Raw genomic sequence first — 23,462 nt, 5'->3', positions numbered from 1 at the left:
ACTGTCCACCCAGTTCCTCTCAGCATCACACTCTGCCCACCCCCACAGTGCCCTCCCTTCTCTCTCTGCTGGCCCCGCAGTGTCCTCCCCTGCCATAGTCTCCTCTCTCTGCAGACACAGGGGTGCAGAAGCCAGGGCCTGTACGTGGGGAGGTGGGCGCCGACTGCCCCCAGGGCTACAAGAGGCTCAACAGCACACATTGCCAGGGTATGGCCAGCCGGGAGATTCTGTGGGCTGGAGGGGCAGGCTAGTTGTCACTAGGGGAGGTCCCAAGGTGGGCAAGGGAGGAGGTGGGGCTGGAGCAGGACCCTGAGGTTCTTGGAGCAGCTTGCTATAGCCCTATAGCCCCAGAGTGGAGGGACCAAACTCCCACTTATCACAGACATCAACGAGTGCGCGATGCCAGGCATGTGTCGCCATGGTGACTGCCTCAACAACCCTGGTTCCTATCGCTGTGTCTGCCCACCGGGCCATAGCTTGGGCCCCTCCCGCACGCAGTGCATTGGTGAGACTGGGGGACCTTCAGAGGTCATAAGACATGGGTGGGAGGGTAAGGTTCCAAGCAGTAAGGTCACAGAAGTCTGAGTGGGGTCAGGGGTTGACTGCAGGAAGAACAAGACCCAGAGCAGATAGGATCAGGAATCAAGTGGGTTCAGGAGTCACATAAGATCTGGGCTTAGAGGTCACATGGGGTCAGGGATTATATGGAGTCAGGGTCATATGAGATTGTGGGCTTGATGAGTGGGTGGGATAAAGTCTAGAGCAGCTAGGTCAGTAGTCACAGAGTCTACATGGTTGTTACATGAGGTCAGACTAACAGGTTCAGGGGTCATATAAATTCAGTCACATGGGGTCAGGGACTACATGAGGATCAAGGGTCCTCTGGGCCAAAGAGGCAAGGTTTGGAGCAGATGGGAAGAGGGATGTGGGCAGTGTTCAGGCCCAGATGCCCATGCCCCTCACTGGACCCTGCAGCAGACAAGCCGGAGGAGAAGAGCCTATGCTTCCGCCTGGTGAGCCCTGAGCACCAGTGCCAACACCCACTGACCACGCGCCTCACCCGCCAACTCTGCTGCTGCAGCGTCGGCAAGGCCTGGGGCGCAAGGTGCCAGCGCTGCCCAGCTGATGGCACTGGTGAGCTAGAGGCATGTGGGGCCAGAGGGCTATCTGTGTGCCTTTCCAGGAAATGCTCACTTCTCTGCCCCTTGCTCTGGCCACAGCTGCCTTCAAGGAGATCTGTCCAGCTGGGAAGGGATACCACATCCTCACCTCCCACCAGACGCTCACCATTCAGGGCGAAAGTGACTTTTCCCTTTTCCTGCACCCTGACGGGCCACCCAAGCCCCAGCAGCTCCCTGAGACCCCCAGCCGGGCACCACCACCTGAGGACACAGAGGAAGAGAGAGGTCTGGCCTGACCCCCTCTGTTTCTGATAGATGATGAACCCCTAGACCTGACACCTTGACCCTTGATCCACAGATATGACCTCAGAGTCTAACCTCTAAATCCTAATCCCAGATCAGCACTGACCCCCAGAGCTGAAACTCTGACCCCTAATCTATGTTGTAACCCTAGGATTTAACCCCTGATTGACAGGATTTGACCATTTATTGCCCTCCAGATTCAATCCTTTGACCCCTGACCCAGGGATTTAACCCTGACTGTAACCTCCAAAGCCAAGAACCTTGTGCAACCATTTCCTCATTGACCTGTGACAGGAACACTCCCTGACCCCAGGATCTAACCATTGACGCTTGACCCAGAGACATGATTGTTGAACTCTTAGAGATCCTGCCCACAGACAGCCAACTGCCAAACCAGACTTGACTCCCTTCTCCCAGCCCAACACTTAATGGCCCCATCTTCTTCCCTTCTAGGGGTGAGCACAGACTCAGTGAGTATGAGAGCCCAGGTGGGAGGGGCGGGAAAGCCAAGGAGACACAGAGGGCTCATGTTGCTGTCACCCGCAGCCAGTGGTGGAAGAGCAGTCAGCGCAGCAGAGCCACCCAACGGTCACCACATCTCCTGCCCGGCCCTACCCCGGTGAGCTGAGCACTGCAGGGACCAGTCTTCAAGGGCTGTCCCTGCTGGGGAAGTTTACAGCCTAGGCACCAGGGGGCGGTGAAGCTGGGTGTGAAGTTCCTAGTCGATGACCAGCGGAGAGAAGGGTGGTTCTCTCAGCCTCCTCACTTGCTGACGGGTGTGCGCTGCTGCCTGCAGAGCTGATCTCCCGGCCCTCGCCGCCGTGGTTCCTGCCTGACTTGCTCCCGTCCCGCAGTGCGGTGGAGATCGCCCCTACTCAGGTCACAGGTAAGACCCGCCCGCCTAGACCGTGCCCAGGCAAGCCACGCCCCTAACTTAGTTTATCTCCTCCCTTACCCACTCCAGTTATTCCAGAACACTAACACATCCAGGGCTTACTGTGTACCGGGCCTTGGGCTGGGTGCTGGGGAAGCCTTGGTGTGCAGCAGAGGCCCCACTCTGCCCTCAACTGATCTGGGTATTATGGTGGTCAGCCCAGTCTGAAGGCATTTATTCATATGTTCAACAAATATTTTTTGAGCACTACCATGCACAGGCACTGTTTAGGTGCTGGAGATGCAAAACAGACAGAAATTCCCTGTCCTTGGGGAGTAGAGAGATGACAAACAGATCAATGAGTCAAAATCTATCATATCTCTTATGCTGTGAAAAAATAAATCACAGAAGAAGGAAGGAAGTCTGGGAGTTGTGATAACATGTAGAGTGGTGACGAGAGAAGGCTGAGCAGGGCTTTAAAGATTGTTATAAATTAACGGTGAGAAGTGGGAAAGAAATGGGCGTTCGGGTTGGGAAAAAGGACATTCCAGTTTGAGCAAAGGCATGGAAACATGAAAGCCTGGTTTCCTGGAGAAGAGAGAAACCACACAGAGTCCGTGTTTCTGAACTAGGGGAGGGCCAGTGCAGGAAGCCTTGTTAAGAGGCTTGGATTTGATCCCAATGACTGTGGGAAGTGTCTGCAAGGTTTTGGGCATCATAATATTTGCTAGCTATGGCTGAGCAGTTGGCCTGGGCCAGGCACTGGCTGAAGAGTTTTACATACTAAATAGCATTTAACCTTCTCATACACTGAAGTGGGCACTGTTAGCTTCATTTTTCAAATGAGAAAACTGAGGCTAAGAGAAGTTCAGTAACTTGCCACAAGTCACATAACTGAGCCAAATTCAAGCCCGTGTCTGTGTGGACTCCAAAGCCACAAGGGAGCCTCCAGCATGATAGAAAACCTGAGGCTAGATGAGCTCCTGGGGCGAGGGCTTGGGTGGAAGATGGCTGCCCTGGAAGTCTGCACTGTCTCAGAAAATCCTGTGACAGCCCTGGAAGCTGTGAAAATGTGGAGGAAAAGGCACCTGGGGAGGCTTCTTAGAGGAGGGGTGTTAAGGACACCTAGGGAGAGGCACCCTATACAAAGAAGAGCCTGCAAGAGCCTACTGGCCAGGTGTGTTTAAGATGGGGTAGAGTTCAGAGTCAAGGCCTGGGCTGCATGGGTAGGGCACAAGAGAGGGAGAGGTAGGAGGCAGGGAGTACTGAGAATGGTAACAAAGAGGGTGAGGGGGATTCCTGGATCTGACCACCTATGCATGACCATGAGCAAGCCAGGATTCCCCAGAAACCAGCCTCACCTTGGGAGGGGGAGGAAATCAACTATTCTGGAATGAAGGGTCCAGATTCCTAAGGCAAGGTGTGTTAGGATCCCTGGTCTAGAGAATGTTGGTGTGATTGAGGCTGCAGTGTTTAAGATATTGAGGTGACTGGAGTCTGGGTATTGTAAGTGGGGATAGGAGTATCAAGGATTCTGGAGTTGAGATAGGGATGTCAGGGACCTGGGGTCATGGTTTGGGGCTACGTGGGGCTGTGATGTCGGGGTTATCTGTAATAGAGGTGTAGGGGATCCTAGGGTTGGAATATGGGTGTACAGAGACCCGAGGTCATGGTACGATCAGGTTCAGGAACCCCAATCATTACGGATGGGATATCCAGGTCCACCCTGGGGACGTGGCAGAAAGTGAATGCTCCCTGCTCGGCCCCCTAACCTGCCCCACCCCCACCCCCACCCCCCGCCCCCCGGCAGAGACGGACGAGTGCAGACTGAACCAGAACATCTGTGGCCACGGAGAGTGCGTCCCGGGCCCCTCGGACTATTCCTGCCATTGCAACCCAGGCTACCGGTCGCATCCGCAGCACCGCTACTGCGTGGGTGAGCATGGCGAGTGGGTGGCGTGGTGACGGCCTTGGCTCCTGACAGTCCTCTAATGTCTCCCGGCCGGCGCGTACTTCTCAGACGTGAACGAGTGCGAGGCGGAGCCGTGTGGCGCCGGGAGGGGCATCTGCATGAACACCGGTGGCTCCTACAACTGTCACTGCAACCGCGGCTACCGCCTGCACGTCAGCGCGGGGGGGCGTTCGTGCGTGGGTGAGCACGGCCGGGCCCGGGGCGGCGCTGGGGCTAGATGGGCCGGGGGACTCTCCCCTTGACCGCCGTGTAATCCCCTCCGCCGCCCCTTGCCTTCCCCTCGTGCCTCCTTCCTCCCGCGCAGACCTGAACGAGTGCACCAAGCCCCACCTGTGCGGCGACGGCGGTTTCTGCATCAACTTTCCCGGTCACTACAAGTGCAACTGCTACCCAGGCTACCGGCTCAAAGCCTCCAGACCGCCTGTGTGTGAAGGTGGGGAAGACCCCATCCAGACCGACGGGGGTCCTCAGAGGTCCCTCGGCCTGGGGTTGGGGCGGAGGGCCTCACTCCTGTCTGTGCCCCGCTCTGGGCCTCTCAGAGGTTGTGGTCCCGGAGTCCAGAGGGCTCGCTTCACCTTGTTGATCTGTGACGGAGGGAGGCCCTGCCGAGGACCCTGAGCACCTGGCCGGCCATGTTGTCCCCAAATGGGTCCTCCTCCTCCCTACCGTGCAGACATCGACGAGTGCCGAGATCCTAGCTCCTGCCCGGATAGCAAATGCGAGAACAAACCTGGGAGCTTCAAGTGCATTGCCTGTCTGCCCGGCTACCGCAGCCAGGGGGGCGGGGCCTGCCGCGGTGAGGGCGGGGCCTGGGTCTGGGATTGGGTAGGGGCGGGGCCTCGAAAGCAAATGGGCGGGGCTAGTGGAGGTGGGAGTTGCCTCTACAGTGGAGCTTCTTGGGAGTAGAGGGACCCTCTCATCCTGGGCAAAGGGGCCCCCACCCTGGTACAGTGCATCCTCCAGTGGAGCAGAGTCTGAGGGGAGCCTTCTCCGCCGCAGACGTGAACGAATGCGCCGAGGGCAGCCCTTGCTCGCCCGGCTGGTGCGAGAACCTCCCAGGCTCCTTCCGCTGCACGTGCGCGCAGGGCTATGCACCAGCTCCGGACGGCCGCAGTTGCCTGGGTGAGCGCCAGCCCTCCCCACCCTGCCACCTGCCACCCACTCACGCGCTGAAACTGGGGACTAGGTCACCCCGTCTGTCAGACGGGTGGGGAAGAGGTAGCTAATTCGCAGACACTGACCCTTCACTGGTCCACTTACTCATTTTCTCAGCGAACCTGGCGGAGGAGGGGGCCACCAGAATTTCTACATAGCAAGGGTGTTAGGAGGCAAAGCTTGAAGCTCCGTTTGCAAAGCACGTTACTTAAATTTGAAGGGGCAAAAAGATATAAAAGAAAGGGGGTATCAGTGGTCCCCGCTCTACTAATGCTTCTTATGCATCAAGGGACAGGCTGAGGGCTGGGATTCAGAGAAACTGGAGAGCGCAGGGCTGTTGACCTGGATGGAATTTGGATGTTTTTGGGAAACATCAGCGGGGCTGGGAGAAAGAAAGGCCTGAGTTGTCTTAAAGGATCAACAGGAATTTGCCAAGTAAAGAAAGGTGAGATGGAACAGCATGCCAGGCTCAGCAATAGCGGATTCAGAGGTGAAAACCAGCAGAGAGCGCACAAGAAATGTGATTTATAAGCAGGAATGGGGGCTGAGGCTAGCTGGTGAGGGGCAGGTCCCCAGCCCTGAAGGGCCCCCCAAGCCCTGCATGGGAGGTTGAGCTTCACCCTGAGGGTATTAGGAGGCACCTGAAGCATTTTAAGGGGAAGACTGGTAAGATTCACGGTTTGTTTTAGAAAGTTCCCTGAATCCCATTGTGGAGAGTGGCTGGAGGACTGGTGGAGACTTAGGACAGAGCAGTTGATGGATGTCACGAGAACAGTGGCCTCAGGATGGTTATGAGATTATGTGATGTTAGAGAAATATTAGGACAAATTGCCTGGGCTTGTTAACTGGATGTCAAGGTGAAGGAGAGGGGAGTAAGCACCAGCTATTCTGAGGATCTGGCTGGGCTGGAGGCCAGAGGGAGTAGAGGGGCCCAGTGTGCTCAGCCTGGTGGCTGGCTCCAGCTTCATTCAGCACCCAGGATCCTGAGAAGCAGGCCAGGGCTCTGACTCTGCCAGACCACTGAGGAGGAAGGAGAGGTGTTCCTGGGCCCTTACGAGAAGAGGTGAAGTAGGGGCCTTGAGAACAGCAGAGGCAGTGGGAAAGAAGCAGCATTTAAGATGCCCAAGGTGAGACAGATCCCAGCCCCTTGTCCCAAAAGTGAGTGACTGGCATTGAGATGGTCACAGAACTGAGGGATTAGGGACTGTAAGGTCAGAAGCTGGTCCTGGCTGGCCAAATGGATATTGAAAACTCCTAGGATGGGGAGGAAGACAGAGGCAGAAGGACCAAGAAGGTGGGTGCTGACAGCAATAGAGAGGTTGGAAGCCAGAGTGAGTGCCAAGTGCACCTCAGGGGAAGAGCATTGGAAGGGGTCTGGGGTGTGGGCAATGACCAGCTTCCACTAGAAAGGACTGCAGAGAACTGTGCTCTCAGAGCCAAGTCCCTTTACTACACAAACAGAAGAAATTAATCTGTAGGAACAAAGACATAGGGAAGGTTACTTATGTGGGAAGAAAGGGAGCCATGGCAGGTAGGGGAAGAGTGAGAGCTGTTGGGGCAAGGAAGCCCAGAGCAGTATGGGACGAAGGGATGGGGGCAGATGCCTCTTGTTTAGTGAGAATGGTCAAAGGATAGGGACGCTTGAGCGTTTGGAATCAGACACAGCCCAGGGTTCCTGGCAGAACCTGGCCTGGTCCTTAGGGTGTGGTGTGCCACACAGGAGTGGGGTCAGGGTCTCGTCCTTCTCTCAAGCTCCACTGGCCTCAGCTCTAGTTCTCCAGACCATGGGTGGGAGTGGGAAAAGGGTAGCAGAGATCCAAGACCACCCCCATCCTGGCCTTCTGACAGCCCCTGTGCCTCACAGATGTGGACGAGTGTGAGGCTGGGGACGTGTGTGACAATGGCATCTGCACCAACACGCCAGGCTCGTTCCAGTGTCAGTGCCTCTCTGGCTACCATCTGTCAAGAGACCGAAGCCGCTGTGAGGGTGAGGGGGGCCTAGAGCTGAGGGGCTGACCTGTTCCTCCCTATCCCAAGACTTCCACTGTCCAGGCCCCAAGCCCAGGGGCTACCTGTAGGCAAGCCAGGCACTCCCATGTACAGCCCCCATCTAGGTCCAAGACGGGGTATGGAGTGTGGGCCCTACCCAAGGTCCTCTGGGAAGACTTGGCAGCCTCAGGCTGTGTGAGTGGGGTTAATCCCTGAAATTCTCCACCTCTTTGATCCCCTACAGACATCGATGAGTGTGACTTCCCTGCAGCCTGCATTGGGGGTGACTGCATCAACACCAATGGCTCCTACCGATGTCTCTGTCCCCAGGGACATCGGCTGGTAGGCGGCAGGAAGTGCCAAGGTATGAGGGGATTGGCTAAGAGTACTGGAGGAGGAATGGTGGGGAGCAGTCATCTCCTAGACACATTGTTGATCTGTCTGTCTTTCCATCTATTGATCTGTTCACTCATCCTTCTATTCTTCCACATAACAGTAACAATAATGACAGTAATTATATGGTGCTTACTATGTGCCAAATCTCCCCTACATGCATTCATCCAACAAGAATTTATTGAGCATCCAGTATGTGCCAGGTTCTATGCTACATATTAGGTATTGAACAATGACCCAGCTAGGGGAGACTGACATGTAAATTGATTCTTACAGTTCAGGGTGCTTAGTGCCAAAGGAGGTCTGGACTAGTGATTAATTGCAACAGAGAGGTGAGAGTTGAATTGGAACTTGAAGCATAAATAGGCTTTCCTAAAGCATAAATAGATTCCCTAAGCAGAGAAAAGTAGGGGATGGTATTCTAGACCCAAATAACAATATTTGCAAAGCACAGAGATCTGGAAGGAGCTAATTGTGTTTTTAGGGAGAATTGACACCTGTGCTCTAAACAGAGTTGAGGGTGTTGGTGGTTTAGAGTAAGGGTGATGAGACTTAAAGCTATTTGGAGACCAAACTGAAAGTCCCCAAATGCTGAGCGGAGGTTAGGACTTCATTCTGTTGTCAGTGGGAGCCATTGTAGGTTTTATGATGAATAATGCATTGACTGTGCACACATCTACCCATGTGTGGATTTTTTGACAAACACGAGTGGATTTTTTGTTGTGTGTACTTTGAAGTCAGAGTGGAAATTCAGGTTCTGAACTTGTGTGAGATCCTTGAGGCACACTCCCTAGGAAAGAGGGGCTGGTTTCCCTCTAAGCAACTCTTTCTGCTCCCCAAAGATATAGATGAGTGCAGCCAGGACCCCGGCCTGTGCCTTCCCCACGGGGCCTGCGAGAACCTGCAGGGTTCCTACGTTTGTGTCTGCGATGAGGGCTTCACACCCACCCAGGACCAGCACGGCTGTGAGGGTGAGTGCCCTCTCAGCTCCCTCCTCAATCTAGACAACTCCCCTGAGCTGCAGCTGAGGTTTAGAGTTGTATCCTGGTCCCACCCTCTGGAATGTGGGGAACAGGAAGAAATCTGTTTGGCCTGGGAAAGCCCGGTAGGGCCAGACCTCACAGGAGGGCCCTGAATGCCACATCGAAGATGGAGGTTGGCTTTCACAGGGCAGCTGAAGGGAGCCAGAGAATGTCGGGGAGCACAGCGATGAGGCTGGCAGGTGGTGTGGACAGGCAGACATTCCGCAGGGCTCTGAGCTGCTTTCCCTCCCCTCAGAGGTGGAGCAGCCCCACCACAAGAAGGAGTGCTACCTTAACTTTGATGACACCGTGTTCTGCGACAGTGTACTGGCCACCAATGTCACCCAGCAGGAGTGCTGTTGCTCGCTGGGGGCTGGCTGGGGAGACCACTGCGAGATCTATCCCTGCCCAGTCTACAGCTCAGGTCAGAAGCCTAGCAGGCCCTTTCCCTTTCTAGGGCCTCAGTTCTCAGTTTATTTGGAAACGATTGGGGGAGAGGACCCCTCCCTGGGTAGGTGGGAAATGAGGCGGGACCTGCGCCCGACTGCCAGCACGCACTCTTAATCCTGACTCCTTCCTTCCCCGCGGCCGCTGTCTCCCGGTAGCTGAGTTCCACAGCCTCTGCCCAGACGGGAAGGGCTACACCCAAGACAACAACATTGTCAACTATGGCATTCCAGCCCACCGTGGTAAGCCCTAACACGGCTCCGCCCACCTGGCAAGCCCCGCCCCGCCCGCCGAGGTTTGTACCTGCGGGATCCCACCAGTGCTTGCTCATCAATTGCGGGCACTAGGGGAAGCCCCGCCCCCATCACTCCTACGTCAGCGTCCGGAAAAGCCCCTCGCACTGTTTCCTCCCCTCCCACGGTAAGCCCCACCCACACTTTCTCGGCTGCCGGGCCTCAGTGGCCCGGTAGGTAGAGGTCGTGGGCGCCCACGGCTTGTCACTCTGCAGACATCGACGAATGCATATTGTTCGGGGCGGAGATCTGCAAGGAGGGCAAGTGCGTGAATACGCAGCCCGGCTACGAGTGCTATTGCAAGCAAGGCTTCTACTACGATGGGAACCTGCTGGAATGCGTGGGTGAGTGCAGCCGGCCCCCGTGGCTGTGGGAAAGCAGCTGGGAGACATGCACAACCAGTCGACTCCGTGCCGATTCCTACCACTCGTGCTTTTGCTCCCCGCAGACGTGGATGAGTGCTTGGACGAGTCCAACTGCCGAAACGGAGTGTGTGAGAACACGCGCGGCGGCTACCGCTGCGCCTGCACACCCCCGGCCGAGTACAGCCCGGCGCAGCGCCAGTGCCTGAGCCCAGAGGAGATGGGTGAGGCCGGGGTCTGCGGGCTGGGAATACAGAAGGGAGGCGGGCGGAACCAAGCTGTGACTACCACTCTCACCCATCCCCTCGCTGCCCGTAGACGTGGACGAGTGCCAGGACCCCGCAGCCTGCCGCCCTGGCCGCTGCGTCAACCTGCCGGGCTCCTACCGCTGCGAGTGCCGCCTGCCCTGGGTACCCGGGCCCTCTGGGCGCGACTGCCAGCTCCCTGAGAGCCCGGCCGGTGAGTGCGAGGGTGGTCTTGAGCTCTCCAGGACCCTGTCCGCCGCGTGGAGACCTCAGGCTGCGGTTCCCGCTAGGGTGGGTTGGGTTGGGAACAGGTGGTCCCTGCTTTAGGCTCCTCCCTGACTCCGGGTTCACCTCCGCAGAGCGTGCCCCGGAGCGGCGGGACGTGTGCTGGGGCCAGCGCGGAGAGGATGGCATGTGTGCGGGTCCCCTGGCCGGGCCCGCCCTCACCTTCGACGACTGCTGCTGTCGCCAGGGCCGAGGTTGGGGAGCCCAGTGCCGCCCGTGCCCGCCGCGTGGCGCCGGTAAGCAGGCGGTGAAGGGGTTGGCCAGGAGGGAGTTTGAGGACAGGAGCCAGAGAGAATCGACGCTGCAGACTGCTCACCGTCCACTGCTCCCCTCAGGGTCCCAGTGCCCGACGTCGCAGAGTGAGAGCAATTCCTTCTGGGACGCGAGCCCGTTGCTGCTGGGGAAGCCCCCACGAGGTGAGTGTAGCGGGAGGGGCAGAGGCGGGGTCCGCGGCCATGGCTAGGGGCGGTGCTGACGCCTGCATTCTTTTGGCCGGCGCAGAAGAGGACAGCTCAGAGGAGGATTCGGACGAGTGCCGCTGCGTGAGTGGCCGCTGCGTGCCGCGGCCGGGCGGCGCAGTGTGCGAGTGTCCCGGCGGCTTCCAGCTGGACGCCTCCCGCGCGCGCTGCGTCGGTGAGCCGGGCCTAGAGGGCGGGGCCACGGGGGTGGGACCAGAGGCTGGCCGCGGGCCGGCGGGGCGGGTCCGGGTCCTGCAGAACCCTGAAGTTCCCAGAAGCAGAGGGCCGCGCGGCTGTGGCGCCCTCGCGAAGTTCGCACCTGTCACCCCCACATCCAGACATCGACGAGTGCCGAGAGCTGAACCAGCGCGGGCTACTGTGCAAGAGCGAGCGCTGCGTGAACACTAGCGGTTCCTTCCGCTGCGTCTGCAAAGCTGGCTTCGCGCGCAGCCGCCCGCATGGGGCCTGCGTGCCCCAGCGCCGCCGCTGACACCATCCTCTGCCTGGATCTAGGCGATCAGAGGGGTTTCCGCCCGACACTCGGGGCGAGCTCGGCCTCCCGCTTGTGCCTCGGACCCAGGGACCCTTTGGGGCCCGCAGACCCCTTCCCCGCGCCCCATGTTCCCAGCGCGCCCATACGGGCTCCGTCTGGTTCACAGGCGGATGGATGTTGGGTCTCTCGAGCGCTGCGGGTCTTCCTTCCAGAGGGCGTTTCCTAGAAACTGATAAATCAGATCGTGCCTCTTTACTTCTTGGTTTTTGAAGCAAATTGATGTTCATTTCCGTGGTAGGCGAGGACTCCGCCCACCCCAGCCTCCTTGTAGGGGCTAGACTGAGACCAGCACAGGGGGTGTGAAATAGAATTTATTATGGCTCTGATTATGTACATGTGAGATATGCCTGGCCAGATTGGCCGGGCTCGCATGGTTTGTACAATAAATACATCTGCGGGGCCTGCTCTCCGAGGCTGGGAGGCGCCCACACCAGCGGTTCAGTCCAGCTTCCGAGTTCCCAGTTTCATGGGGCCCTTGGCCGCCTTTTTCTCAGCGCGTTTAGCCTCCATCTCCCGCCGACGCTCCTCGCGCTTCTTTCTGGCTAGCTCAGCCTTGGCCTGTCCTGGCAGCAGGAAGGGGAGGAGGTCTGATAGTATCAGGACAACCTAGGTCTTAGCTTCCTAGCCCATGTCTGTCCCAGTGGAAGGTAGCCCACCAGCCCTCCCAGGGGAAGCACTTACGGCTCTCGGTCTCCAGGCCCTCCCAGTTGTCATCACCCCACGAATCCAGTTTTGGCTGAAAAAGGGAAGTGTGGACTGGAGTGGAGGCCTACTCCCAGTTGAGGTCCACCCCATGTCTGCACCCTTCCACTAGACAGGTGCCATGTACCTGGGCACCAGCCTCCCGACGCGCTGACAGGGCAGCAAAGGGATCGCCTTTGTCACTAGGCTCTGGTCCACCCCAGTTGTACTCGCTGGCCAGCCGTGTGCCTTCAGGGGGTGGCTCTAGGGGGCTTGGCTCCTGCCAGCCCTGCTCCCACGAGCCCTCGGCTTCCCAGCTGCTCCAGTCTGACTCTGGGGATTTGTGGCCAGGGTTGCTGGTCTGCAGAACAGAAGGAGATAGTACCAAGGAGTGGGGGGGGGGGGTGAGGGGAGGTTGGGGGAAGGCCCTATCTCCCCACATACATACACCTTGTCCCATTCAGCTTACCTGCCCAGCCCGGCTGGCTTGGCCCCCAGTACTCCAGTCGTCCTGCTGGGCCAACACAGATTCAGCCTCCTGCTGCAGTGTGGGAAGGAGAGCATGACCATAGAGACCCCTATGCCCCACCCAAGAAGGCAAGGAAGCCTCCCAGCCCTTGCCCAGTCATGGGCTCTACCCTTCCATCTCATTTGCTCCTCAGACCCCATTTCCCATCTATAAAATAAACACACTGAACCTGGCCTGTCATCACTCCTCTATGAGGCTGGGGAATGAGTCTAGAGTTCCACCCCCTGCCTGTAGCCTCAGGGGCCAAAGACTGCTGTCAGCCAGATGGGGTAACTGCCCCCATTTCCATCAGGACAGCCCTACCCAATCCTGAGCCCACCCCCCAGGAGGACTGGTCTGGTTGTAAGTCTCAGGGGTTACCTCTCCTTGTTGATCGCCAGGCAGGCACTAGAACAGGTGCAGGAGGGAGGGGCGCAGAGGAGGGGGGAAGGTCAGTGGGCTAATCCAACCACCTCTAGCCTAACCTCTCATTTCTGGAGCTGAGTCAGGGCTCAGCTGTTGGCTCTGGCCCACAAAGGCCACTCCATGACACCTGCTTGCCAGGGATTCTGTGCACATGAGGACAGGTCTGACACCAGCCAAGCCGACATGAGCTTCTTGAATGGCAGCCTGTAACCTTTAAGCTGGGCCCCCCCCAGGAGGCCTCCTCAGTCCCAATCACCTCCAAGCTGCCCCAGTCTTCGTCATCCCATCTGTCAGTAGCACTGCTGTCCTCTTCTGTGTCCTTGTCCTCCTCTTGTATCTCCCAGTGGCCTGAAGTCGTCGGTGTGGCAGGGACAGTGGTGGGGGCTGGGGCAGGAAGTCCTGGGGAGGAGAGGCTCACTGAGTTCCCACACACAGGGCCCCAGTAAGGTCTCAGAACAGGGCAGAGGTTGCTGGGGGTGGGGGCATGGAGGGGAAGCTCTCAAGGAGACTATACCATACCCTGTCCCCTATGTCCCCATCACCATCCCCAGGAAGTTAACAGCTCCTGGGTGCCAGCACACCCAAGCCCTCTCAGTCACTGATACAGCCAGTCTGGGACACTCACCCTCAGGCATGGGTCTCTGGGGGACGTTGGTCTCTGCTGGGGCAGCCGTGGGGTGTGCACGGATCAGCTTAGAGGTGAGTGAGGAGACCCCTGTAACGGCCCAGCCTGCCCAGCTGGCTGCAGCTCCTCCCATTCCAGGGCTGGAGGCTGCATGGACATCCTTCTCTGGGCAGTGACAGGAGAGACAAGTACAGACACCTCAGGCTTCCATGGAGAGGGTGATAGGAGGGCAATAACTGAAACAGAGCAGCCTGTAGTGGGCTCTCCTCCAGGCCTGTGTTCTCCCAACTGTGAGATGGGGGGAGGGGCACTGGTGTCAAGTCTGTCCTCCAGGGTTCTTCCACCTCTCACGTACTCCAGTGAGGTAGGAGGGAGCCATGACAGGTGACGGTCAAGAATATGGCAAGAGGAAGAGGGAACACGAGTGTGGGCCACTCACCCACTTCAGCCAGCTGGGTGGGGTCCTCTGACACAGACTCCAGTTTGGACAGGAAGCTTCGAATGGCCTTGAAGGCCTGTGGGGTAGAAAGGGGCAGAGCTGGGGCCTCCAAGGTTCCCGTGAGCCTGCCAGGCCAGCTAGGGCCCAGGTATCCCCCAGAGCCCCAGCTCCAGGGCTCAGCCCCAGTGGTGCCTCACCTGGTCCCGCACAGATTTCTCAGGATCCACGGTGAGGCCGCAGAGCACAGGCAGGATCTTGTGGGCGCAATCACTCATCGAGTAGAGGTTGTGGGTGGCAGCGAAGCCCAAAACACCCGCAACCCGGGATGGTGCAAACGGGTCCTTAGTGGCCCGGCTAAAGGCGGAAGTGAGGACCCTGTGTCTGGTCTGGGGTAGGATGGGGAGAGGACTCCTGAGTATAGGGTCAGTACTGGAGCACAGAACTGCCAGGCCTGACTTCCCAGAACAGAGACCATCAAAGTCTAAAAAATGTGACTTAAGCACTAACAATGGGGAGAGTTTACTTAAAACTCTGGACCTTGACTTCTCCCAGATCACTGGGCTCATGCTGCCTCAGAGAGACAGGGGCTGGAGTAGCAGCTGCCTTAGGGCTGGGGCCAGTGCCTCCTTTCCCACCTGCCCTGATGACCTGATTCATTCATTCCTGTTAAGTGTCTGGGTGCTGCAGCTATCTGCATTTACAGATCCTGACTGAGGGGAAGGGATGCAAGGGCTTGGGGGCAAGCAGCCCGGGCTGTGTGACCTGGGGCAACTCACTCCACTCAGACACTGGGGATGGAGCACCCAGGGCCTAGCCTCTGGGAGAATAACAGCTCCCACACAAGGAGACCTGGCCCTGGAGGACTTGGCTGTGGTCCCATGATGGTGACAGAACTCCTGGCACCTGTGCAGGACACTCACGCTGGCACTGAGGTAGGAGCCAATTTTGCCCAGGCAGACGGTGGTGTTGCAGCGGATGGGGCCCTGTTCGTCCTTGGCCTGCAGCCGCGCGAAGTGCTTCATCAGCTCCACATTGAGGTTGGCCTCGTTCAGCTTCGGGGCCAGGAGCAGCATGGACTGCAGGGCAGGAGCCAGTGGAAAGTGTGGGCCGGAGCAGGCAAAGGGCACACATAAGAGCGGCCTCCCAGGAGGGTACGGAGGCCACCAGTGTACTGGGTGCTGAGGACACCTGCCAAGGCCCTCCCAAACCTACCTCCCAATCTGGTCCTGGCCTCTAAGCAAAATGCTGAGGAAAGGGCCCCCCATTTCTCTGTCTCCATTACAGTCTGCAGTCCTGTCTCCCAGCCCTCTCCTTCAGCTCCCCTGGTGCACTCTACTCAAACCTTCACAAAAACACCCCCACAGACCCTCTACCGGGTGGCTTGGGATGAGGTCACCAGTAACCTCCATGTTGCTAAATCCAACGGCCAGTTCTCCATCTTCACCAAATCTGACCCCTTGGCAGCTTTGACACCCCCAGATTCTCTCTCCTTGAAATGTTAGTATCTGTTCTTCCAGGACACACCCTCTCCTGGTTCTCCTCTGACCTCGCCGGCTGCCCCTTCTCAGTCTCCTTTTGCTGAGATCTTACTGTTCAGACCCCAGAGCTACTCCGCAAGCCTCTTCTTTTTTACACCTCAGCCTAGGTGAGCTCACCCATCTCATGGCTGTAAAGGCCCTTGTTAGCTGACAGGGCCCAGATGGGTACCTCTAGCCCAGACTTCTTTCCTAAATTTCACACGCGCATAACCGCTGGCCGACTAGACACCTCCACCTGGCTAACAGACATGGCCAAGACTGGGCTCAATTTCCTCCCACAAAACTGTGCCTCCCAGTCTTCTCAGTAAACGGCAACTTAATCTTCCAGTCTCCCAGGCCAGAAACCTTGGAGTCATCCTTGATTCCAAATCCATCCATCGGCAAATACCGTCAGCTCCACCTTTAGAATGTGGCCTGTTCTCCCCACCTGCTGCTACCACATGGATCTGAGCCACTGTCATCTCTCACCTGGGCCACTGTAATAACCCCTAACAGTGTCCCAGCTTCCACCCTTGCTCTGAGAGTCAATTCTCCACATAGCAACACAGTGTGATCCTTTTAAAACAAGTCAGATCTGGTCAGTGCTCTGCTCAGTCCGCCAATGGCTCCTGTCTCACTCCCACTGAACGCATCAGGTCCTTGCCATGTCCTACGAGGCCCTGGCCCCCAACCCCACCACACCTCTCAGACTCCACTTTCCACAACCATGCCCCTTCAGCCACACTGAACCTCCTGCTGCTACTCCTACACTCCAGGTACACGCCAGCCTCAGCACTTCTGCACATGCTGTCCCTTCTGCAGGGAACACATTTCCTCCAGATCTCCATGTAGCTCAATCCTTCACCTCTTTTCACCATTTTTCCTTAAATGACACCTCTTCAACAATGTCTTCCCTGTTTTTAAAACTGCAAACCCTACTCTTCACACTTTCCATCACTTTCTAACGTAATGTATTTTTTTCTAATTCTATTTATTGTCTGCCAAGCCCACTCCCCATCTCCTTGAAAAGCAGCTCCATGAAGGCAAGAAAGCATCAGAACTCGGGATGCAGGGCGGGCCAGGCACAGGGAGGTGCTCAGCGAGTGTCTGAGGAACAGAGGACTGTTGGCCACGCCTACCCTGTTCCCCCTGCCTCGTTGCCTCACTATACCCACAGCCTGGACTCAAGTGCAGTACAGTGCCTGCAGTACAGTGCCCCTCCCATAATCTGCTTGACCCACAGGCCAAAACCAGGGCCTCTATGTCCTCTGGTGAGCCCCCTCTAAGCCCTGGAAAAAGAGGTGGCCACTCTGGGCCTCGTCACACTCACCTTGACTGTCTGCTCCCGGATGGCAGGGTTGGTGTCTAAGAAGCCATGTACAACATGGGGAAAGATCTGAGTGTTGACTGTTGGCTCATCAAGGTATTGGATGAACTGCTCCATCTGTGACCCGGGTTGGGGCATGAGAACACGGTCAGCCCTGCCACCCCTCACCAGAGCCATGGAGCCACCCTTGGCATGGTTTCTCCACTGGCAGGCACTGGCTAGCCAGGTGAGTCTCCTGAGCCCCTCACCTCACAACTGGCCTCAGGCCCACCTGGAATGATGAGGAAAGGCCAAGAGGGTGCTGAGAAGAGCCAGGGACTGCTCAGCAGCCCAAAGGGTCACACCCTCTCATAGAACCTCCAGTGCCTTTTCTATAAAAAGGGGTAGAGCCACTGCTCAGAGAAGTGCTGCGAGGAGGGCTGGTGTGCTTGGCAGTTGGGGGAGGAATGGGATACCTGCGAGCTACCAGGTACTTCTTGAGTCACAAGTGAACCCCACCCTCGATCCCATCAATCCTGTCTGATGCTTCCAGCTGCCCTGGGGTTGGCGGGAGAGACTTTATCCCCACTCTAGATGGCTAGAGCGACCAAGCCAGGAGACTGGATGGTGTGTGGGGAAGCATTTGAGCCCTGCAGCCTGGGAAGACTGGGCATTCCCAAAGCTGCCAATGAGTGCTGTGATTATTTTGACTTCCTGAGAGCACAGCCTTAATGGTCCCTCACCCTGGCCGCACAGAGAGGGGTTTCTGGGGTCCCTGTGCAGCCAGGGCAGGGGCGTGAGCTACCTGCCTGGGGCTGGAGGTGAAGCAGCAGCCTTCCCTGCAGCCAGGGTGGGGTCTGGGTGGGGTTGCAGGGGGCAGGGTCTGGCCACAGCCCCTACCTGCTGTAGAAGGCGGATGCGCATGGCCCGGTCGGTTGATGAGAACATCTTGACAACAACGGGGATGATCTTCTGCTGATACTCCTCAGTGCTGAGGAACTTACCCACCTGAGAGAAGGAGGGGAGGAGGGGTTCAGTTACATCCAGGAGTGGGATGACTTCAGTGGGCTCAGTTAACTTTCTCAGGCTCCCTGCTACTTTCCCAGGGTGGGAATGGGTGGGGCAGGCATTTCCGCAGCAGCCCCTCTGTCCATACTCATCTGTTAGCCCTGCCCTTAACCTTTCTGGGTCAACACCTCTCTTAGGAGGCTCACTAAAGCTCACTACTCCTCCTTATAATCAGGCACCTAGATGCCACACGCGCACAGAACTCTGCCTATAATTTCTAGGGGTTCCCAGCTATGTAGGATTTACTTGCTATCTTCCCCACTTCCCCCATGCCAAGTTCCTTGGGGGAAAGGGTTTTCCCATGGTGGGCCGAGCAGGGTGTGGCAGGTGCCCAGATAATGGCAGGCTGGGTCTGAGAAAAGGGGAGAGGATCCAGCCCCTAAAGCCAAGAGAGCTGAGTGCCACTCGAGGCAGGAAGGAAAGTGGGTCACTCCTGGGCCCTGGGGGCCAGAGTGCCCAAGTCAGACAAGGGAGGCTGTCTTGAGGAAATACAGGAAGGGCTGTAGGCTGTGAAGCAAGAATTTTGGAGGCACAGGGTTCCCCTTCCCAAGGTCAAGAATTCCCCACTGCTTCCCTGAAAGTGGGTCAGGTGGCCCTGGCTTGCTGAAGGGCTGGATGTCAAAGCTCTTCCTCACGTGGGCTTGGGTCTGCCTAACGAGGCTGCCCTTCCCAGGATGCCGCGGAGGGCTGGCCCCACCCATGGCCTTCTCTTCTGCCCTTCAGACCTACCCAGCCAGTCTCTGGGCCCTACAGTTTCTGTGGCTCCAGGACCCACTTACCTTGAAGAGGGGCGTGAGGACAACAGCCCCCGCGTTGCCAAACTCGAAGGCAGTCAGTAGCTGGGGCAGCACCTTGTGCCGGCAGAAATCCTCAGGGAATGAGTCTAGGCTCTTGCTCAGCTCTTGGAAGAACTTTTGCTTCTCAGCTGGCTCTTTGATCTAGGGGAGAGAGCACAGGATACAGGGAGGAAATCAGCCTGGTCACAGTCTCTACAGCCACAGGCAAGGACAGGGGCTCACCTCCAGCCCAAAGGAAAACTGAAGTTTGTGGGCTCTGGAGTCATACTGGCTGGGTTCAAATCCCAACTCTCCCATTTACTAGCCATGTGACCTTCAGCAAGTTCCTCCACCTGTAAAACAAGGACTAACTATACTGCCTCATAGAACCATTCTGGGGATTCAACCAGAAAATGCACACAAAGCTGCCAGGCACAGTGCCTGGCACACTGCAGGTGCTCATTTCGTTAGTGACTGTCCTTCCCCATCACTGCCACCTGAACTGTTGCTATGACAGCAGCCACTAGGGGGATCAAGCCCTTTATCAGCAGGGCTTTACTCCTCCAGAAAACATGCATGTGAGTGCCATTAACCCCATCACACAGATTACGAAACAGGCTTAGAGGGGTGAAGGGCTTACTCTGTCACCCTGACCCTGGCTGGGTTGGGCACACTTGTGACTCCACACTGGGTGGGGTTGCTGGCAGTCTATGGGAAGGCAGGAATGAAGTACAATTCACCCCTAGGCCTCATCCTCGCACTGTGTCCAAATGGCCAGGCTGTTGGCTCAGTGGTCTCCTTCAGTCCTCCTAACCTCCCTGAGGCTATAATACCCACAACTGCCCATTTCCTGAGCACAGACTTGTGTCAGGCAGGATTACACAGGCAAAATAATCCTCCCTACAACTGTATGAGGTAAGTGCCAGCAAAATCCATTTAATCCAACAAGGAAGCTGAAGCACAGAGAGGGCAAGGAACTTGTCCAAAGTCACACAGCTAAGCAGCAGTCAAGGAAGGGTGTGACACAGTGGTGTGGCACCTCAGCTGTGCTGCACCCTGTGAAGAAGTACTGTCATTTCCCCATTTACAAATGAGGAAGCTGAGGCTCAAGGTTACCAGCCAAGAGTGGCCGGGCAGGATTATAACCCTGTCCTGTATGCTTCCAAAGTTCCTGTACACTCCATTTGCCCTCAGAGTCATAGCTGCTGCCTGGCCAGCAGCGGTGACCTCTAACTGGGGTTGTGGAGCACCTGGCTGGCCCTCCAGCAGCTCAGTCTAGCATGGGAGGCAGGCCTGGTGCTCTGATGACAGGGTTCAGGGGGAAAAAGGCCCAGAGAGAGGCCAAATCATGTCCAAGGTCACACACTGAGACAGTAACAGTGGGGCTCTCTCCATCGCTCTGCTAGATCCAATGATGGGAAGAGGGGCCTCTGGGCACTGCCCTCCCATATTCTCCTCAAGACTGGCCAGAAACAGCCTATTGCCTATGGGGCACATTTTAAGGAGAAGGGAGGCAGGGCAGAGCCAGCCATGTGAGAACTCCATGTAATAGAGTTCATGCTGCCCCTACACTGCCCAGGAGGCAGCAGGGCTCAGTGTTTCCAGCACTTTCTCCTTCAAGATGCAGCTCAGTCTCCCCATCCTCTGAAGGACCCCCCAGCCCCTATCTGAGTCAAGACTCCACAAACCATCGAGGTCTCTGGAAGTGTCTGTCACACTCCCCCATTCCAGATTCTCAGTCACCTCTCTGTGTGCCCCACACAAAGCTAGGTCAGAGCAGGTGTCCAGGGCACAGCCCCCCACCTTCACTCCCTGCAAAAACCCTATGGGTCAGCAGATACTATAGTTACCCCATTATGCAGATATGGAAACTGAGGTTCAAAGAGGTCAAGCCGAGGGCTCCCTCCTCACCATCCACCATCTTTCCATATGCTGTTCCTTCTGCCTGGAATCTTCTTCCCCACTTACAGTCCCCATGACTCCCACCTTCGCACCCTTCAGGTCTCAGCTCAAACATCACCCTTGAGACAGCCCTTCTCTAAGTTCTCTAGTCTCTATATTTTCCTTCCTGGCACTTATCCCCATCCCAGGGAGCACACATTTCCTCATTTATGTGTTTTCTGGACCTTTTGCCCCAGCGAGAGTCCCTGAGGGGAACTGGTCCATTTCCCCCTGCTGGATCCTTGAGGGCAGGGATCTGGGTCTGACTCTCCCTCCTCACCTTGCTACCCACACCACAGCCCAATCTCAGGGACGTGGCCAGAATGCATGTGTGCAGTTAACAGTGTGCCAGGAGCAGTCACTAAGCACCTACTATGTGCCAGACACTATACTATGCACTTCAAACTCACTGAATCCTCACTGTGCTCCTTTGAAGTAGGTACTATTATTAGGACTGAGCTTCAGCCAAGGGAAGTCACACATAAATAACAGTTGGAGCCTGGGTCTGAACCCAGAGAACCTAGCTCCACACGCTTGTCTCCAAGGGTCTAATTATCAGGGAACCTACAAAGTGGGGAGGGGGGAAGGGGTGAGGAATGTAGGGTCAAAGCCCAGGGTGGGGCAGGGGGGTCACCTGAATCTCTTCCAGGAAGAGGTTGGTCTCCACGAAGCGGTTGTTCATGAAGCCACCAGGCGCCCGGCAGTTCTGCAGGAAGCGGGCTGGGTTGGGACGCAGCTTGGGGTTGGCTCCAACCAGCTCGCAGTAATGGGGCACCAGTGATTTGGGGATCTGTAGGAGAAGCATAGGGTCAGGGCAACGCTGGCTGGCTGGAGGGGTAGGGGCTAGAGATGGGCTGGACACTTACCTTCCCAGGGTTTCGCAGGGCAGCAGCCCGAGGTAGGGGTCCATTGAAGACTTCCCAGATGAGGCAGCCCAAGCGCCACATGTCAGCTGACCTGAGGCAGTGACCAGAGCTGCTCAAGGCCCTGCCACCTGCCAGCATAGGCCTCCAACCTACCCTGGGCACCAAACATTCACTGCACGGCAAACCCTGGGCTGTGTCCCTCAGCTGATCCTCCCACCAGCCCCAAGAAGTGTGTTTCATCAGCTCCATTTGACAGATAAGGAAACTGAGGCTCAGGGAAGCAAGGACATCCACCCCAGGTCACACAACTTTCCAATTCAGAACCACTTAATCCCAGACTCTGTGTTGATCCTGCCCCTACCTCCCTGAGGATCCTGGGAGCAAGGAGTAGGCACCACCCTGAGGACCCTTGTTCCCTCCCCAGCTGGGCAGCAGAGGACAGGGGAGTGCAAGCTAATCTAGGGGTCCTGGAACTGCAGGGGCTTCCAGAATAGGGCAGGTTGGGGCATCCTGTCACCCACCACTTCTCTCTGACCGCTCTGCCACTGCCATCAGCCAACTCCGGGGGATCGTACTGCTCAAGCTCAGGGACCCCCTTGAGGGGAGGTCCCCCACCATTGCCCTGGGCTGAAAACATGTAGTCCAGGCCCCCAAGCTTCCACTCGCCAGCACGGTCCACGAACACAGCAGCCATGCAGACATTGTTGTGGATGAGGCTGCAGTCGTTGACCAGGAAGCTGAGGGCTTTCTGGGGGCAGAAGGAGCCATCACACCCCAGTACCTGAAGCCCCCCACCTCTGCTCTCATCACCACTGCCCCCCACCTCACCACAATTTGGTGCAGCCCCCAGGAGAGCTCCAGCTCCTTCAGGCCACCAGCCTCCGCTCTCGCTTTGAGGTATATTCTCAGCGGGGTCACAGCCTCTGTCACTACATGGAGGCATTTGTCTGTCTGAAGAAAGGGACACGGGGTATCAGGGCAGGATGGAGAGAGAGGAATGGGAGATGAGAGACATGATGGGGAGAGAAGTGGAGAAGGGGAAATCAAATCTGGGGGTACTGAGGCAGAAGGGCTGGAAACAGGGACAGGAAGACAGAAGACAGGAGTGGGAGGCAGGGAGAAAGTGAGGGGCAGAGATGGGGCCGACTGAGCAGCAGGTAGGTACCTCCAGCCCATCGATGTAGGCCAGAATGTTGGGATGCCGGAGAGTTTTCAGGCGCTTGAAGGCAGCTTTGGCCACCTGGGTCTGCTCTTCCGCGCCAGGCTTCACGTCATATACGAAGATGGACACCGGGCTGCCTGTGGCCTGAGGAGGGCAGAGGCCTCAGAGATGTGGGCTGGGCCCCAGGCTGACCACTCCACCTCCAAGATGGTCCCCGGAGCTGTTAAGTGCAGAAAGGAAGGGCCGGGCCGGCCAGGGCTCTCCCCAGGTCAGCTCTTGGGGACTGAGTGGGACCACGTAATCCCGGTCGGATAGGCCTCTCGGTCCCTCGGTCCTTCCGCCCGCCACGTCGGCACTGCCCGTCCCCCTCCCGTGGTCCGTTGCTCTAGAGGCTCCGCAGCCACGTCAGGCCGGGCGCGACGCGGCTGGGCCCGCGGCGCTAACTAGGCGAGACCGAGGTCGGCCGCGGCCTGCAGAGCGGGGCCGCGCTCACCTTCTTGCGGCCGCGGTGCAGGACCCAGGGCCCGGGCGGGCCGCCCTCGGGAGGTTCCGGGCTGAGCTCGAACGGGAAATCTCGGACCGGGTCCCGGGCAAAGAACCACATTGTCCCCGCCGCCGCCGCGGGGTCGGGCGCCTCCGCTCCGGCTCCTCCGGCCGCCCGAGCCGGGGCGGGGC

General features: G+C 57.5%; 2 protein-coding genes across 6 annotated transcripts in view; one reads left to right on the top strand and one right to left on the bottom strand.

The window, feature by feature from the left end:
• Window positions 1–11,918, top strand: part of LTBP3 (latent transforming growth factor beta binding protein 3) — a 16,670-nt gene extending 4,752 nt beyond the window's left edge. The window contains exons 5-28 of one of the 2 annotated variants that reach the window (XM_072970287.1): window positions 115–207; window positions 383–505; window positions 976–1,134; window positions 1,221–1,406; window positions 1,878–1,894; window positions 1,971–2,043; window positions 2,221–2,310; window positions 4,109–4,234; window positions 4,319–4,450; window positions 4,575–4,703; window positions 4,944–5,066; window positions 5,270–5,392; window positions 7,290–7,412; window positions 7,659–7,778; window positions 8,650–8,778; window positions 9,086–9,253; window positions 9,435–9,518; window positions 9,785–9,913; window positions 10,018–10,155; window positions 10,250–10,390; window positions 10,536–10,697; window positions 10,797–10,877; window positions 10,963–11,094; window positions 11,258–11,918. In XM_072970287.1, the coding sequence (XP_072826388.1) occupies window positions 115–207; window positions 383–505; window positions 976–1,134; window positions 1,221–1,406; window positions 1,878–1,894; window positions 1,971–2,043; window positions 2,221–2,310; window positions 4,109–4,234; window positions 4,319–4,450; window positions 4,575–4,703; window positions 4,944–5,066; window positions 5,270–5,392; window positions 7,290–7,412; window positions 7,659–7,778; window positions 8,650–8,778; window positions 9,086–9,253; window positions 9,435–9,518; window positions 9,785–9,913; window positions 10,018–10,155; window positions 10,250–10,390; window positions 10,536–10,697; window positions 10,797–10,877; window positions 10,963–11,094; window positions 11,258–11,409 (2,933 nt within the window). In that variant the 3' untranslated portion in view covers window positions 11,410–11,918. Of the gene's footprint in view, window positions 1–114; window positions 208–382; window positions 506–975; window positions 1,135–1,220; window positions 1,408–1,877; window positions 1,895–1,969; window positions 2,044–2,220; window positions 2,311–4,108; window positions 4,235–4,318; window positions 4,451–4,574; window positions 4,704–4,943; window positions 5,067–5,269; window positions 5,393–7,289; window positions 7,413–7,658; window positions 7,779–8,649; window positions 8,779–9,085; window positions 9,254–9,434; window positions 9,519–9,784; window positions 9,914–10,017; window positions 10,156–10,249; window positions 10,391–10,535; window positions 10,698–10,796; window positions 10,878–10,962; window positions 11,095–11,257 lie in introns of both variants that reach the window. The other variant, XM_031690890.2, reaches the window with a different exon arrangement.
• On the bottom strand, window positions 11,766–23,462 carry SCYL1 (SCY1 like pseudokinase 1). 4 transcript variants are annotated; one of them, XM_072970289.1, is made up of 18 exons: window positions 23,281–23,462; window positions 22,791–22,931; window positions 22,454–22,576; window positions 22,147–22,373; window positions 21,626–21,716; window positions 21,394–21,549; window positions 18,822–18,980; window positions 17,875–17,982; window positions 16,999–17,112; window positions 15,072–15,227; window positions 14,349–14,537; window positions 14,152–14,227; window positions 13,713–13,877; window positions 13,344–13,486; window positions 12,623–12,694; window positions 12,302–12,514; window positions 12,154–12,208; window positions 11,766–12,035 (listed from the first exon to the last, which is right to left on the bottom strand). In XM_072970289.1, exons 1-18 carry the CDS (start codon window positions 23,389–23,391, stop codon window positions 11,911–11,913), a joined length of 2,424 nt encoding a protein of 807 aa, XP_072826390.1. In that variant the 5' UTR covers window positions 23,392–23,462; the 3' UTR covers window positions 11,766–11,910. The 4 variants fall into 4 exon arrangements, with proteins under 4 accessions (XP_072826390.1, XP_072826391.1, XP_072826393.1 ...); XM_072970290.1 differs by having other exon boundaries at window positions 12,623–12,691; XM_072970292.1 differs by lacking the exon at window positions 23,281–23,462 and having other exon boundaries at window positions 22,449–22,576; window positions 22,791–22,928.

The sequence above is a fragment of the Vicugna pacos genome, chromosome 10, assembly GCF_048564905.1.
Source record: "Vicugna pacos chromosome 10, VicPac4, whole genome shotgun sequence".
Lineage (NCBI taxonomy): Eukaryota > Metazoa > Chordata > Mammalia > Artiodactyla > Camelidae > Vicugna > Vicugna pacos.
Note: the sequence above shows the minus strand (reverse complement) of the source record. Positions and strands in the feature narration are given on the sequence as shown.

Excerpts from the sequence above, each read along its gene's own strand:
- SCYL1 (XM_072970289.1), bottom strand. The coding sequence starts at position 23,391 with ATGTGGTTCTTTGCCCGGGACCCGGTCCGAGATTTCCCGTTCGAGCTC. Across the intron at positions 14,228-14,348 it reads AGAAATCTGTGCGGGACCAG|GCCTTCAAGGCCATTCGAAG; the intron begins GTGAGGCACCAC and ends TCTACCCCACAG. Across the intron at positions 12,515-12,622 it reads AAGCCAGCCGGGCTGGGCAG|ACCAGCAACCCTGGCCACAA; the intron begins GTAAGCTGAATG and ends TCTGTTCTGCAG.